The sequence below is a fragment of the Glycine soja genome, chromosome 11 (assembly GCF_004193775.1).
Source record: "Glycine soja cultivar W05 chromosome 11, ASM419377v2, whole genome shotgun sequence".
In the NCBI taxonomy this organism is placed as follows: domain Eukaryota; kingdom Viridiplantae; phylum Streptophyta; class Magnoliopsida; order Fabales; family Fabaceae; genus Glycine; species Glycine soja.
The window spans coordinates 27,509,607-27,527,562 of NC_041012.1; the positions used below are offsets into that span (position 1 = coordinate 27,509,607).

Below are 17,956 nucleotides of genomic sequence, written 5' to 3' on the forward strand. Positions count from 1 at the left end.
GGAGTTTGTTAGTCGTCTTGCACGACTAACTTTTGTACAGAAAACATTTTCCAAAACTTGTATAATTCCCTAATTTATGATTATTTTGTAGTGATTTTTTGTAAATAAATCTTTTTTTATGGTTAAAGTTGTCTCTAGAATATGTCCATTGGATTTAATGATGAAATATGTGCAATTTCAGGTGAAAATGAGGCTAAGTCATGAAGTGCTAAAAGTGACAATTGAGCTTAGCTCATCAGTGGGCTAAGCGTGCATCCAGCACTAAGCGCAGCTTCAGCGCGCTTAGCACGATAGAAGAATCTAATAGGACATCATCATCAAGGCCGCGCGCTAAGTGCAAGATCAGTAGGCTAAGCGCAGCATTTGTCTTCAGCTAGGCTCAGTGCACGACTAGCACTAAGGTCAAATCCACTTACTCGTGCTAAGCGCGAGGGTGGCACTAAGTGCAACGTCAAAAATTCAAAGCCTATTTAAAGCCTGTTTTGTGCAGAATTAGGGTACAATGCCCTGGGCACAAAATTCCACAGCACACCACAGTGCCTATTTCGGGAAAAGAACTCTGGAGGCAGCAAACAGAGCAACTTTTGCAGAGATGCCTAGGTTTTGTAAGCTTATTATTGTTAGGGTTTCTTTTGTAATAGCTGGCTAAACATCCTTGTTGGGGATTTCTAATGAACAACTGATGTAACTATTTTCATATCTAATTGATTGTGATTCTTGTGTTCAATTCTTCTTTCAGTGCTTAAATTTTGTATGCTCATGGTCTGATCAACCATTTGTGTGCCTAGTTAGCTGATTTTAACATTGGAAAATATATTGTTGCCTTAGAACTTGAATGAAGCAGAATTGGAACTTAGTCTTACAAGAGGGATCTGCGAATTAAGTTTTGGTTTTAAGTATGTTGTTATAGTAATGTTGTTTAGTCTAAGTTTAGTCCAACAAGAGGGATCTAAGGACAAAGCTTAGGATAAACTTTCGTAAGCTATTTAAGCTAAGTCTAGTCCAACAAGAGGGATCTGAGGATGAAGCTTAGTTTAAGTTAGTCTAAACCTAGGAGGGCTGTCTAAATTGAGCCTAGTCCAACAAGAGGGATCTGAGGACGAACCTTGGATTGATTCAGTCTAACTAGGGATCAAGGTTTAGTAATTTAGGCTGCAGCATAGAACACAAAAGCATGAATTATTATAGAAACATCCTTATATGCATCAGCTGGTCTATTAGAAAGACCCAACACTTCTACCTACTGTGGTCAATTTTACGTACTTGCATTTTTACTATTTTTAGCATAGACTTAGTTTAATCTTGTTCTAAATCATCAATTATCAATGTTTCTTTCAACAATGCCTTATTTCTAAATTTAACCCGGTCTTAGACTAGTTCCCTGAGTTTGATACTCGGATTCATCCGTTTTAATTTTAAATACTTGACGATCCGGTGCGCTTTCCGGCAAATCGGATTTCCCTTGAAAGTATTTGTATAAAGAAAAAGTGGACCAAAAAGTAACTGCAGGGGAAATCTAACAATGAGGAAAAAAATACCAAACACCGATTCCTCCAGAGTTTGGACTAATTTAAATCAAACTTCATTCGCAGACCCCTCTTGTTGAACTTAGCCTAATTTAAACAACATTATACTCACAACATAATAAAGAAAACTAAAACCATGCACATTATCCCTAGCAATGCAGTTATTCAGTCCCTGCTCTATCAAGTTCTTAGGAAACAGTACATTTCCCAATACTAAAGTCCCTAATAGCACACACAAATGGATGATCAAGCCACAAGCATGCATACAATAAGCATAGATAGAAATAGTGAACACATAAAACAACCTTAATTAGATATGAAAAAGAGTTTACATCAACTACTCAGTAAGAATCCCCAACTGAGGCTTTTATCCTTTCATGACAAGGAAGCTCCTTTTACAATAAAGAAAGGGAATCAAGAGAAATTGCTTGCTTACAAAGGAGTGGGGATGTCTCCTCCACCTCTAGGAACCTCACAATCACTCAAAAACTCCCTAATCTCCCTCAAAGTTGAGAACTTGGCTCCTTGCTCTGCTTTTTCGCTCTCTACAATTCACCCTTCAGGCTCTCTGAGTCTCTCCAAAAATCTCCCTTCAATTATGTGCAAATTTGATAGGTTCAGAATGGTTGAACCAAAGATTCCTTTGTGAAACTCCAGGACAGCAATTTGAATTAGTTGAAACATGGAGTAATTTCCTCACTTGGGACATTATTTTCACTGGAACCACTTCGGAGAACATCCAATTTTATCCTTACCAAACCTAGATTTTCACAAGGTAGTTTGATTTATGTCAACTTCCCCCAGTGCTGATATATAAAAAAGATTAAACTTAATCAAATCTCGGTGGAGGAATCACTAATTCCCAAAGTTATCAAAAATGACCTCCCTAAAGTGAAGTGTTAGTCGTCTTATACGACTAACTTTTGTATAGAAAACATTTTCCAAAACTTGTATAGTTTCCCCAATTTATAGTTATTTTGTAGATATTTGTAAATAAATCTTGTTTTATTGTGATACCTGTCTCTAGAATATTTTCCATTTGATTTAATGATGAAATCTGTTCAATTTCAAGTTAACAGAGGCTAAGTCTTGAAGTGTTAAAAGTGGCAGTTGCGCTCAGCTCACCATTTGGGCTCAGCGCGCATCCAACGCTAAGCGTAGCTTCAGCGTGCTTAGCACGACAAAAGAATTTGGCAGAGCATTAATATCAAGGCCGCGTGCTAAGCACGAGATCTGCTCGCTAAGCATGATGGTTGTCTTTAGCCAGGCTCAGCGCATGACTGGCACTAAGCTCAAATCCACTAACTCACGCTAAGCGCGAGGGTGGCGCTAAGTGCAACGTCGCGGATTCATAGCCTATTTAAAGCCTGTCTTGTGCAGAATTAGGGTACATAATTTTAGCAAGCAGTAGAGAATTCCAGAGCAAGTAAACCACAATGCTAATTTTGAGATAGAAGCTTTGGAGGCAGCAAAAGGAGTTGCTTTGCAGAGAAGCCTAGGGTTCTTCAATTAGAGAGAGATTTGTGAGCTGTAGAGTGATTGTGAGGTGTTGAGAAGAGGAGGAGGGATCCCCCTTCTTATGTAAGGAACAATTATTCTATACTCTCAACCTCATTTGTGTTAGGGCTTTTCTCTAATGGCTGGCTAAACACCCTTGTTAGGGATTTCTAAGGAACAACTGATGTAATTGTTGAGGAAGCGAAAGATGATAAAGAAGAAGAGACACCAATAATAGATTTCCAAGAAAGAATAAAGAAGAAGGAAGAACAAGAAAAAGAAAAAAATTTGAAAAATGAAAAAGGTAAAGAGAAGATTGTTGAAAACATTTGGAGAAGCTCTCTAGCAAATGCCCCTCTATGCCAAGTTCTTGAAAGATATGCTAACCAAGAAGAACCAGTACATTCATAGTGACACAATTTTTGTGGAGGGCAACTGTAGCGTGGTTATTCAACGCATCCTTCCACCCAAGCAAAAGGATCCTAGAAGTGTCACGATACTGTGTTCTATCGGCAAGGTTGCTGTGGGCAAAGCTCTCATAGATTTGGGAGCTAGTATTAATTTAATGCCTCTCTCCATGTGCCAGCGACTTGGAGAGTTAGAGATAATGCCCACATGCATGACCCTCCAGTTAGATGATCGCTTTATCACACGGCCATATGGAGTGATTGAAGATGTTTTGGTGAAGGTTAAGCATTTGATTTTTCCAGCTGATTTTGTTGTAATGGATATTGAAGAGGATTTTGATATTCCTCTTATTCTTGGATGCCCATTCATGTCTACCGCAAGCTGCGTGGTTGACATGGGTAAGAAGATGCTGCAAATGGGCATAGAAGATCAGAAAATCAACTTTGATTTATTCCATGAGGATAAAGATCCGCTTAACCAAAATGTCTATTTGAAGGTGCATGTGATGGATGAAAGGAGACCTGAAAAGAAGGTTTTGGAAATGGGAACCTTATTGGAACTAGGATAATATGAAGATGCGTCAAGATAATGACGTTAAAAGAGCGCTTACTAGGAGGCAACCCAGCTTTTCTTTCCCTTTTCTCCTTTTCATTTTATTTCAATTGCATATGTTAGGATAGTTGCTTGTGATTGTGATTAATTTTTCAGCTTGTTTAGTAGTGAACAAAGGGGTTTTTAAGCCTAGGTGAAGAGATGGACATAAAAGACTTAGAAAAAATTTTCAATTGTCCATCCGCTAAGCGCAACCCTTGCGCTAAGCGCCATGTCTTCATGCGCTAAGCGCTTAGACCCTTGGCTAGTGGGCTGAATAGTTAAGCTAAGCGCACATCACTGCGCTAAGCCCAACATCTTCACGGGAAGTAAACTTCAAGCAGTGGGCTTAGCGGAGATGATGTGCAAAGCACCACTCCTTCTCTGGCAAAATCTTTTGTAGCAGCACTAAGTGTGCTGTCCTGAGCTAAGCCCCATATCCATTCAGGAATTGAACTTTCACGAGTTGGGCTTAGCGGCAGGATGCACTAAGCGCCAATACCTTATTGTTTTTGAAATGCTTGGAAGTGTGCTTAGCGCGTCTGTTGCGCTAAGCCTGAACTACTCTTTGTAAGTTGATGCTTGATTGCGCGCTAAGCCTTTCATCTCAGGCTAAGCGCATATTGCATAAAAATTTTGTGTTGCAGAAAGCGCTAAGTGCCACCTGCTGCACTAAGCCCCAGATGCTCACTGGAATTTGAAACCTCAAGTTGGGCTTAGCGCTAGGTTAGGCTATGTGTAGGGTTACTCTGAACCCAAACGTTTCATTGACGCGATAAGCGCAGCTGTGCGCTAAGCGCGTTATACGAATTTTAGTTTTTAAAACCAAAGGCTGAGGCACTTTGGGTGTTACCCAGATATCATTTGCCTCTACCCTTTGCTAACCTTGAGCTTTTGGGCTTTCTACTGCGTGTTGAAATCTACTTGTCTACATTGTTCTTGCTTCATTCTACATTGCAATCATAATCCAAGTAAGTGAGTACATTTTCAATTTCATTTTCATCTTTCAAACCATAGGGTAGATGATTTCGTGCTTTCTTAGTTAGTAGTGTGTTAAGTTAGGGTTTTTAGTTTGAGGGTTAGTCATTTTAGGATTTTAGGTAACTTAGAAGCCCATTAGGGGCAGTGTGGCTGAAAATGGCCAAGACCCCTTCATTCTGCTGAGAATTGCGATGAACGCGCTAAGCGTGCCTACTGCGCTTAGCCTGTTCATCGTGTTGGATCAAGTGGCCTCAGAATAATTAAGAAGGGGGGGTTGAATTAATTATTCCTAAACCTTTACTAATAAAAAAATTACTCTTCTAAGGCTTTTACTAAATTGTTAAGAGAATGAGGAGTACAAGAGAAACTTAACAGAAAGTAAAAGTGGAAATTAAATGCACAACGGAAAGTAAAAGAGTAGGGAAGAAGGAGACAAACACACAAGAGTTTTTATACTGGTTCGGCAACAACCCGTGCCTACATCCATCCCCAAGCGACCTGCGGTCCTTGAGATTTCTTTCAACCTTGTAAAAATCCTTTTACAAGCAAAGATCCACAAGGGATGTACCCTCCCTTGTTCTCTTTGAAACTCTAGTGGATGTACCCTCCACTAGAACTGATCCACAAGAGATGTACCCTCTATTGTTCTCAGTCAAACCCAAGTAGATGTACCCTCTACTTGTACTACAAAGGATGTACCTTCCAATGTGTTAAGACAAATATCTCAGGCTGTTAAACCTTTGATACTTTGTGAATGGGGATACAAAAGAATTCTTAGGCGGTTAGTCCTTTGAACACTTTTGTATTAGGGAAAGGGAAGAATCAAAAGAATTCTCACTGTGTCATTTTGAATTCTTTGACAAGGGAGAAGGGAGACACAAAAGAATTCAGGCGGTTAGTCCTTTGTTCTTTTGGAAAAGGGAGAAGAGTGACACAAAAAGAATTCAGGCGGTTAGTCCTTGGCGAATTCTTTTTGGTGGAGGGAGAAGAGAATGAAAAGATGAATAGCACAAGTTTTCAAGGTTTAGAAAACCAGAAAACTTTAGAAAGCTTTTGGTACAAAGAAGAAGAAGAAGTTCAAAGAGATTCAAGGCTTGTAAAGAATTGTAAGAGATTGATTAGAAAAGTATTCAAGATTATTGAAATGCAAAACAAAGCCTTGCTTTTATAGACTCTTCATGTATGGTCAAGACAACCATTTAGAAGAGTTATAACTTTTAGAAAAACTTAAAACCAATTTGAAAAAGTCAAAAACCATTTAAAGAGTTACATCTTTTGATTTTATTCAGAAACAATCACTGGTAACCAATTACCAAATTAGTGTAATCGATTACACAAAGCTTTTATGTGAAAGGATGTGACTCTTCACTTTTGAATTTGAATTTCAACGTTCAAAGGCACTGGTAATCGATTACCAAAACATTGTAATCGATTACAGATTTTTGAAATTAATTGGAACGTTGTAAATTCAATTTCAAAACTTTTTCAAAACAATTTTGCTACTGGTAATCGATTACAACAATCTGGTAATCGATTACTAGAGAGTAAAAACTCTTTGGTAAACATGTTTTGAGAAAAATCATATGCTACTCAATTTTTGAGAAAAACTTTTCATACTTATCTTGATTAAGCCTTCTCTTGATTCTTGAGATCTTGAACCTTGAATCTTGATTCTTGACTCTTAACTTTCCTCTCGAGTCTTGAATTCTTCTCTTGATTCTATCTTGAACTCTTGAATTGTTCTTGATTCTAACTTGATCACTTGAGTTGTTCTTTGATTGATCTTTGAGCTTTTTGTCATCACCTTTGTCATCATCTTTTGTTATCATCAAAACACCTTTGAATCACCTTTGATTCACCATGAAGCTTTGCTTCTACACATCGCATCTGAGAAAATTTTGATTTCCAGAAGAACACGCTAAGCTGACCATGTCGCCCAAAGCACGTTCATCACTTCTGATGAACACGAACGAGGAAGACGCTAAGTGTGCCTGCACGCTAAGCATCACCAGTGTTTAGACACTTCTGAATTTTTAAAAAATTGTCTCAGCGCTAAGCCTGACCTGTCAGGCTAAGCGCCAATATGCTTCTATTTTTCAGTCCTTTGAATAAGGCTAAGCGCAGCTGCTGGGCTAAGCCCTTGTTGTGTGTCAAGGAGGTTGAGCTAAGTGCGCCCTACTGCACTAAGCTCAACTCTCTCACTATTTCTGAGTTTTTGTGGTTAGGCTAAGTGCGCCCTGTGTGCTAAGCCTAAGGGTCATTCTGGTGAGGCTTAGCTAAGCGCGCCATGCTACGCTAAGCTCAGACCCTCTTCTGTTTTGAAAATTGTAGATTTAGGCTAAGCCCAGCATGTTGTGCTAAGCCTAATCTACAGAAAAATATTTTCTGTGTCTTTAGGCTAAGCACGAGTTTGCTGCGCTTAGCCCATGAGTAACATTTTATAAGGCACGCTAAGCCCAGCCTTCTGAGCTAAGCGCCCAATCAAATTTTTAGTTTTATTTTTCTGTTTTGTTGAAAATAACCCTGATTAATCTTGTTGTTTGATCTTATATTTTCAGATGTCTTGAAAGAAAAGAAAATCATCTGCTCCTTTATCTTCCTGAGTTAGATTTGAAAGATCAAGATTCCATTCATAGGAAGCTTGGGACATATATAATGACATTGTTGTACCTAGGAAGTTGCTTCCGGAAAGAAATGTCATAGTATACTACACAGAATTTGATGAGTTCAACGATGAGCTGATGAGAAGGAAATGGGATGAGGAGTTAACCAGTTTTGCCGAAGGCAGCATCAATGTTTCCATTGTAAAGGAATTTTATGCAAGCCTCTATGACCTGGAAGATAAGTCACCTAAGTAGGTGCAGATCAGAGGTCACTTGATTAAGTTTGATGAGGACACGTTGAATACATTCTTGAAGACCCCTATAATCATCGAGGAAAGGGAGACATTATCAACTTACTCTAGATTTTCACTCTTGAGACCTGATCCTTAAGAGTTGGCTACTAAGCTCTGCATCCCAGGGAGGGGATTTGAGTTGAATGCTGATGGTCAGCCTCTGAAGATTTTAAGGAAGAACATGACCACACTCGCTTAGACTTGGAGTGTTCTTTCTTACTCCAACTTGGTCCCTACCTCTCACACTTCTGACATCACACTAGATCGGACCAAGTTGATTTATGGCATTATCATGAAGATGGACATGAATTTGGGCTACCTCATCTCCCACCAAATTTCTATCATTGCCCAGCACGATTCCTCTGGGCTTGGATTTCCAGCCTTAATCACAGCTTTGTGTAAAGCTAGAAGAGTCACATCAAATTCCAGATCTTTGGAGAGTCTTAGCCCAGCCATTAACTTGGCATATATAAAGAAGAACTATTAGAATCTAGATGATCCAACAGTGACATTCAAAGGGCCAAGGAAGGCCAGGGGCAAGAGATCTGAGGCTCCCCCTACTTCAGTAGCACCAGATGCTTCTGCTCCTTCATCTACTTTACCAGATCCTTCAGCACCATCCACTTCGACTCCACATCTTCCACAATTTCTAGTTCAGCTCCCAGCTTCTACTCCTGCATCAGATTTTTTGTTTACTCTAGAGATGCTTCACTCTATGATGCAGGGCCTCCACAGAGGACAGGTTATTCTTATACAGAGTTTTCAGAGTCTAAGCCTGCATTCTATTATGCCTATGGAGGATTTCCATGCATAGGTGGCTTGGACAAGAGTCCAGCCTTCTCCTTTTGGAGGGGGTGGGGCCTCCATAGCTCAGGAACCTGACTCTACTGAGCCAATGGAGGAGCACACAAAGGAGCAAGCAGCAGAGGAGCCAGTTTTAGCTGAGGATGAGCTCACTCCTCTTGAGCCATTTTCATTTGCTGCATACACATCTATGGCTCAGGAGGAGGAGACATGTGATTAGTAGTATGACTAAAAATGTTAGTCAGTTTGTCAGATTGATTGTGAAGGAATGCATTAACCGTATCCTGGTGAGAGTGTGATCCTTAAATTTTGAGAGAAACGACTATCATTAAGTACTAATTTTTGCATGAATCTCTGAAATGTGGAATAAATGCATGAAATTGAGGATGATGAAAGCCATGTTTTGATTGTGATAGCTACTTAGCCAAAAAGCTGACCTTGTGCTTGAATGATTTATCCCTTGCACCCAGTTTGAGCTGAATGAATTATTGATTGATTGAACCTTGAGCCTATACAGTGTTATTTCCTGCTACCTTGTCTTAGGTTGTAGGAGAGCATCATGCACAGAAAGCTTGGTTCAAAGTAAATTTGTCCCAAATTTGGGGGAGTAATTGCCAAGGTAAATTTGTTCCAAATTTGGGGGAAATACTAGGTAAGAATTGAAATGGTCAAAGTAAATAGCATACACACATTGTTTCTGCATATACACATACTGTTTTGTATATATATGTCAAAAAAAAGAAAAGTGTAAGCATGAATCAAATTAAGAAGTGTGTATGCTGCAAAGTAATGAAATGAAGCCAAGTGCCTAAAAAAAGGCAAGTATTGGGGTGGGAATTAATGAAAAGTAAAGGTTTATCTATGGATGAATGCTCTCCTAGAATCTAAGCTTTTGAATCCTAGAAAAAGCATGATTTGTTGGCAACCCAACCTCATTACAAGTCTAGAAAGTCCTCCGGATTCATTTTGTGTGTTTATTTCTATATGGTAGGAGATGAAATATAAAGGTTAGGACTTGTGTTAGTTGTTTATGATGGAATAAGCCTAAACACTTGTGCTTGAGTGAAACAATGACTATGAGGCTTTGGTTGATGATTCTTTCCTTGATATCTGCTGATCGAGGCCGTACCAGAATCAAATAAACATGAAAATGCAGTAACTAGGAAGTGATCCTAGGTCGTTTCCCAACGAGCAATGATAAACCAAATGTTCATAATATACTTGTAGTAATAGTAACGATTGGGGGGGTTGTTTGTTTTGTGATTTAAGGAGCAGAACAAGTAAACTGGAATATGAAACTAATAATATTAAAAATGGGTTGTTTCCTCTGATTCAGAAGCCATTCTCTTATCCTGGGTTATGGAAAATTCGTCCCTAACAGTTAACCACTTAATCCAACCCTATTTCAATTTACTAAGAGAAAATCAACTTAGGGTTATCAATACGTGATTAGGCACCACATACACCAGTTAGCCCTTCGTTCATTAAGCATGAACGCAAGTTAGGCTCAGAGGCAATTAATCGAACACGAAGCGTGCACTGATTAATGTTCACGAATTTGGGTTAACTGGTGAAGGGAAAACTGCCATGGAACCACATTATAAACAAAACCTCAAAGAGAGTTGGGCTTCATCCTCAGAAGGAAACAACACCAGAATATTTTAGCCTTCCATAGATTCAAACAGAAAACGTAAATGAAACATGAAGCAGAAACGTAAATAAATAGAAACGTAAATGAGACAGAAACGAAAATGAAAACAGAAACGTAAATGAAAGTAGAAGAAGAAACAAGAACGAAATTGTAATTAGAAGCAGGAAATGGAAAATTGCATTACGTGAACAGTAGCATCCAAGCAGAAAACCGTAAAACCCTAAACCAAGCATTGAATAATGAATGGCATAACATAATGCCTTGCACGAATCCCAAGGCTGCTATTTAAAAAGAGTCACTCAAAGTCACTAGGCCCTATTATAATACTCTGGCCCAAAACGAAATAAACACTGATCCACATAAAATAAAATTGTGAAATTTCCTAATTAGAAATTAACTAAGGTAAGCGCTACTTTATTTGCCCTCTTCAAGTCCACAACCAAAATCTAGATTAAGCCCAATGTTTCATTAATTCCTGAAATTAGATTAAAAACATCAAATTAGCTAAATGAGCCCAAATAATAAAACTGCCTAATTAATTGACAATTAAGACCAATCAGTAATTAAAATGGTGCAAAAAGGGTTTAAAAAATAGAAGAAAAGGATGGCCCATCATCTGCCATTCTCACTAGCTTATTTCAGTTGTGACTCTAATGCATATGTTCCTATCTTTGAAAAGCTGCATGTTTGTGAAAAGCAATTGATTGAAGCATTCCATGATATTCATTTCATATGATTGAATTTCTCTGTGAAGCAAACACCATTTGGATTGACCACTGTATTTTGTCACGTGAGGACAAGTGAACTGTTCTTTCTTTACTTGAGGACAAGCAAAACTATAAATTTGGGGGAGTTTGTTAGTCGTCTTATACAACTAACTTTTGTATAGAAAGCATTTTCCAAAACTTGTATAGTTTCCCCAATTTATAGTTATTTTGTAGGGATTTGTAAATAAATCTTGATTTATATTTATAGTTGTCTCTCGAATATTTTCCATTTGATTTAATGATGAAATCTGTTCAATTTCAGGTTAAAAGAGGCTAAGTCTTGAAGTTCTAAAAATGGCAGTTGCACTCAGCTCACCATTTGGGCTCAGCGCGCATCCAACGCTAAGCGCAGCTTCAGCGCGCTTAGTCCGACATAAGAATTTGGCAGAACATTAATATCAAGGCCGCACGCTTAGCGCGACATAAGAATTTGGCAGAACATTAATATCAAGGTTGCGCGCTAAGCGCGATAGTTGTCTTTAGCCAGGCTCAGCACATGACTGGCGCTAAGCTCAAATCCACTAACTCGCGCTAAGCGCGAGGGTGGCGCTAAGAGCAACGTCGCAGATTTAGATCCTATTTAAAGCATGTCTTGTGCAGAATTAGGGTACACAATTTTAGCAAGCAATATGAAATTCCTGAGCAAGTACACCACAATACTAATTTCGAGATAGAAGCTCTGGAGGCAGCAAGAGGAGCAGCTTTGCAGAGAAGCCTAGGGTTCTTCAATTAGAGAGAGATTAGTGAGCTGTAGAGTGATTGTGAGGTGCTGAGAAGAGGAGGAGGGATCCCCCTTCTTGTGTAAGGAACAATTATTCTGTACTCTCAACTTCATTTGTGTTAGGGTTTTTCTCTAATGGCTGGCTAAACACCATTGTTGGGGATTTCTAAGGAACAATTGATGTAATTACTTTAATATCTAATTAATTGTGTTTTATGTGTTCAATGCTTAATTTCTGCATGCTCTTGGTCTGATCACCCATTTGTGTGTACAGTTAGGTGACTTTAGCATTGGGAAATGTACTGTTGTCTTAGAACTTGATAGAAGTAGGATTGAGTAACCACATTACCAGGGATGGATTGTTGGGGTTTTGGTTTTCTGAATATGCTATTACGATAATGCTGTTTAAGTTAAGCCTAGTCTTACAAGAGGGATTTGCGGACGAAGCTTAGGTTAAATTAGTCTAAACTTACGAGGGATCGAGGTTTAGTATTTTAGGCTACAACATAGAACACAAAAGCATGATTGATTAGAGAAATATCTTCATATGCATCAGCTTGTTTGTTAGAAAGACCCAAAACTTTTACCTACGGCTGTCAACTTTAATTACCAGCAATTTTACTGTTTTTAACGTAGACTTTAGTTTAAATTCGGTTTTTAATCATCAACCATCAATGTTTGTTCCAACAATGCCTTACTTCTGAATAAAACTCTGTCTAATAAGCAAGTTCCCTGAGTTCAATACTCAGATTGCTCCGTTTTAATTTTAAATACTTGACGACTCGGTGCGCTTTCCGGGGAATCGGATTTCCCTTGAACATATTTGTTGTAGAAAAATTGGGCAAAAAGTAACTGCAAGGGAAATCCCAACATGAAGTGACAATTCCAACCATCCCCTTTTGAAAACTGTTCCGTAAGCACACAAGATTGTATTCACGGCTAACAAAATATTATTCTCAAAGACCAATTTCCATCATGACATGCTTAGAGAAACTAATTAAACCTCGTGGTTCTGTGCAGGACACCAACAAAAGGAGTAAATAAACATGAATTATATGTTGAAATTACTTACTTCGAAAATTTCTATGATATTTGTTATCACCCAAGTCACCCTATAGCCACTTTTCAAGAAGCTGTATTTTCCCTTAGATAAAAAAATAGAGAAAAATTGGAGCCAATGGTGGAGTCATAAATTTGAAAGGAATCACTAAATTTTCTCGATACTGTCCAAAAAACCTTTCTTTCTTCCCAAAAACCTATTTTGGTTTAAATAAAAGTCTTCGAAATCCTCCTTGGGTTTGAGAACTATTACCATCTTCAGTCATGTAGAAAGTTGAAAATGCTCCTTTTTCTCAAAAAGCTACCTTTGATAAAATTCACCTTGGAGATTATCTTCATTATCCCCCAAGAATGTGTAGAAATCAAAACCAAATAAATAAATGGTGAATTTTTGTCATATTAGAATACTAGAAATAATTATCACTGAATATTTTAATGTTTTTTATTTTAATTTTCAGCTATGCCTATCCAAAATTCCCAATCAAGGAGATAATGAAGATTAGGAGGATGATGATCAAGGGACTCTAAAAAAATCTTCTTGAAAGAGAAAAATTCCCTTTTGCTGCAACACAAAGAATAAGGTATATCGAATTTCTAATGAACAAAATTTTAGTGTTAGTGATTTTTTGCTAACGCAATTAAATTTCTTGTAGGGATCAAAGAAAACTACTAAGACTAAGACTGATGACAGAGTGATGCTTCCACCAAAACCACCCAAATTCCAACAACCATCAAAGCTCCCTTCAATTCTGTGCAAATCAAGCTTAAAAAGGGCTCAAAAACCTAGACGTCGCGCTTAGCGCCATTTTCACGCTTAGCACGAGTAAGTGAATTTGAACTTAGCGCCAATCTCGCACTGAGCCTGGAAAGCAACAGACGACTCGCTTAGCGAGCTGATATCGCGCTAAGCACAAGCTTACATAGCAGATGCCCTTCCAGATTCCTTTGACTCGCTAAGCACTCTTGTGCTGGGCTTAGCCATTGATACGCGCTAAGCGCACGGAGCTCGCTTAGCGCGACATCCACTTTGGCACTTCTTCAAATTTTCTCCTTTTTGCCTGAAATTGAAGAGAATTAACATTAATTCCTTGTAAAGAGACTTCTAATGAACAAAGATCAAAACAAAGAAAAATTTATTTACAATCCTACAAAAGAACTATAAATTGGGGATTTATATACATTTTGTAAAAGTTTTCTATACAAAAGTTAGTCGAATAAGACGACTAACAATAAACAACTCTCGAACCCTTATTTTCAAAATTCGCATACCTCTTTTTGGTTTTTCTAACATTTTCCTTAAGTAAGCGTTGGTGACGACTTCACTCGTTTTCTCCCTAGGAGATGAACACTTTGGCTTATCTATTTTGCTTTCACCGTCCCGTCATAAGGTAGGTTGCGACAGATGGCGACTCCACTGAGGAATTGTTAGAGTTAAGCCATTTGATCAGTGTGCAATTTTATCATGTCTTCTTCTTTATTTATGTTCCCTTTTCTCTTTTTATCTTTTGTTTTGTTCGTATTTGTGTATAACCTTTGCTATGCTATAGTCTTTTGGTTTGTATCTATCTATCTATTACGTTCGTAGTTAGGAATATTTTTGTGCCATTGAATCCTGTGCTAGACGACGTGTGACGTACTTGTTGCATCTACCTAGGAGATGTCTGTTTGCTTGGCAAGTGAAGTGTTACACTTTTGCACACACGTTGAGATGTTAGGCCCTATCGCGGGTCTACGTGAGACATAGGGAGAGGAGGTCGATCTGTGGTCATGCTGGGTCCCCAACTCGCTTGATAATAGTGAAGTGTCATCTAGAGTTTTCCTCTTTTGATAAGGCATTGTTGCTGGTAGTCCCTACCATCACAATGTTGTTACCTAAGAGGATGATATCTCTAGAAGCCATTAAAAGTTACATAAAACCACCCTTTGGACTTGTCATTGGATAGCAAACTTTTTTATCCTTTCCATTAGATTCCTGAATTAGGGACATGAAACAAACTCGCCATGTTTTATTTCCTTGATCAAATCATGTATATCTTCATACCATCACAATGGACATGTCATTCTTGCATTTATCATTTATCATATCCATGCATGGCATTAGCATAAGTCATTGCATTATCATACATATTCATTTAGCATGCTTTTGTTCTGCTAATTGCATACATTCTATTTTCATCGTTCGCTTGTTATGTTCACTCATGCATGATCCTAACACATAGTTGTTCATGCCTTGCATTTTCCTAAAATAAACAAAAACAACAAAAAAAGAACAAAAAGAAAGTCACAATGAAGTGTGAAAGTTTACACCACATTCTTAGTTACATGTGTTGGGTACTGATCGAGGTCGTACCCGAATCAAATAAACATGAAAATGCAGTAACTAGGAAGTGATCCTAGGTCGTTTCCCAACGAGCAGTGACACACCAATTGTTCATAATATACTTGCAGTAACAGTAACGATTGGGGGGGTTTGTTTGTTTTGTGATTAAAGAGCAGAACAAGTAAACTAGAATACGAAATTACTAATATTAAAAACGGGTTGTTTCCTTTGATTCAGAAGCCATTCTCTTATCCTGGGTTATGGAGAATTCGTCCCTAACAGTCAACCACTTAATCCAACCCTATTTCAATTTACTAAGCAAAAATCAACTTAGGGTTGTCAATACGTGATTAGGCACCACATACACCAGTTAGCCCTTTGTCCATTAAGCATGAACGCAAGTTAGGCTCAGAGGCAATTAATCGAACACGAAGCGTGCATTGATTAATATTCACGAATTTGGGATAACTGGTGAAGGCAAAACTGTCAGGGAACCACATTACAAGCGAAACCTCAAAGAGAGTTGGGCTTCGTCCTCAAAAGGAAACAACACCAGAAAATCTAACCTTCCATGGATTCAAGCAGAAAACACAAATGAAACATGAAGCAGAAACGTAAATGAACATAAACGTAAATGAGACAGAAACGTAAATGAAAGTAGAAGAAGAAGCAAGAATGAACTCGTAATTAGAAGCAGAAAAAGAACGAAAACCGTAACAAGGGAACAGAAAAACGTGAAAACCTAAAACCAAAGCTCTGAATAATGAAAATAGCATAACATAATGCCCTCCACGAATCCCAAGGCAGCTATTTAAAAAGAGTCACTCAAAGTCACTGGGCCCTATTACAATACTCTGGCCCAAAACGAAATAAACACTGAACAACATAAAATAAAATTGCGAAATTTCCTAATTAGAAATTAACTAAGGTAAGCGCTACTTTATTTGCCCTCTTCAAGTCCACAACCAAAATCCGGATTAAGCCCAATGTTTCATTAATTCCTGAAATTAGATTAAAAACATCAAATTAGCTAAATGAGCCCAAATAATAAAACTGCCTAATTAATTGACAATTAAGACCAATCAATAATTAAAATGGTGCAAAAAGAGTTTAGAAAATAGAAGAAAATGATGGCACATCAAAACCCCCCATACTTAGCCTTTTGCACTCCTGGGAAAAATGAAAGAAAGAACAAAATCCAAGGATATCAAAGAGAGACAAACAAAAACATTCATATATTTCTCAATGAACATCAAGGAATGAAAGGAATGGGTAACATCTAACATAAGGAGATCCAAAAAGTCAAGACATTCATGAAAATCATCCAAGCAACCCAATCATGGCAAAATAGTTAATCAGCTCAAGAATGAAAAGTGATAAAGCCTCACAAGATATACACTCTATCTCTCAAGTGTCTAGGCTAATATTTACCCTCAAAGCACCCATGAAAGCAAACACCACATAGACTTGGCAAGATTCTAAAATTGACAATCAACCCACAAACACAAGCACATGAGGATCAAAAGGTCTTTTAAGGTTGTAATGGGGCCAAGGACAAGGTACGGAGAAATATGGAATAAGTGGCTAAATCCCAAAGGAATAGAGGAGCAATGGGGAATAAGTGCATATTAAGAAAAAAAAATAAGAAAATAAAAAGAAGTAAAGATAAAATTTAAACATGAAGAGTAGAACCAAGAGTTTCATCATTCTTGTGCCATTTAAGATCTTATTCACTCAACTTTATTGCTTTTCTTTTTCTTTTTTTCGAAATTTTTTTTTTCTCTTTCTTTTTTCGATTTTTTTTTTTTACTCTATAGCCTTTGAGAAACAACATTTCATCAGCATGTCCAACATTTAACCAATATACAATGTACATCAAGTATGGCCCAAAATACATCATGAAGCATAGCCAACAAAACAAGTTGTCCAATGAAACAAAAACCCCCCAAACTTATTCCCAAAACAATTCCAAAGCTCCAAAATTCCTTAAGGATATGGTGATATCATGGTTTTTCACTTAAGGCTTGTAGTGAGCTTCAAAACAAGGAAAGGGAAACAAGGCTCAAAAGGGCTATCAAAGGAATTAATTCAAGGTAAGTCCATTTGGCTAGAAGCTTATAAGAACAAAATTGCCTCAATCATTTCCAAATATGCATGTGAATTAGGACGCATCAACAAGAATCAAGCCAAGGCTATTGTGCAAGCAATCAATGGGGCAAAACACACCAAATGATTATGATGATGGATGGCTCAAATTCTCACAAAGGTAAACTCATCACTTTCAAATTGAGCTTTCAAAACTATCATGACATGTAGAGAAGAATCAAGGATTTCAAGTCACAAAATGTCAAGAACTTTTATTTTCAAAACAATTCTTGAACATATCCTATAATTCATAGAAAAACATGCAAAGTCGTACATGCACACAAAATTGACCCAAAATATTAAACTAAAAATCCGACGAAACTAACAACATTAACAAATTAACACAACTAACAAATTAACAAAACCAACAAAACTAGCAAAACCAAAGAACACTCCCCCCCATACTTAAACAACACATTGTCCTCAATGTAGCACAATTAAAAGATTAAAAACAATTAAATCATCAAAGAGAATCGGACAAGTGTAATAAAAGCAAAGAAGGAGATAGGAAAAGAAAAACTCCCTAAGTCATGGTGGAGGAAGAGTAGGGTGGAGTAAGGAAGTCTCTTCCACCACTACGTCCACTAAAG

At 37.8% G+C, this 17,956-nt stretch overlaps 1 protein-coding gene across 1 annotated transcript; it reads left to right on the forward strand.

Moving 5' to 3' along the window:
• Nucleotides 1-3,372: 3,372 nt before the first annotated feature.
• LOC114373126 lies at nt 3,373-3,999 on the forward strand. Its single transcript, XM_028330665.1, has one exon. It carries the CDS (start codon nt 3,373-3,375, stop codon nt 3,997-3,999), a length of 627 nt encoding a protein of 208 aa, XP_028186466.1.
• The last annotated feature ends 13,957 nt before the right edge of the window (nt 4,000-17,956 follow it).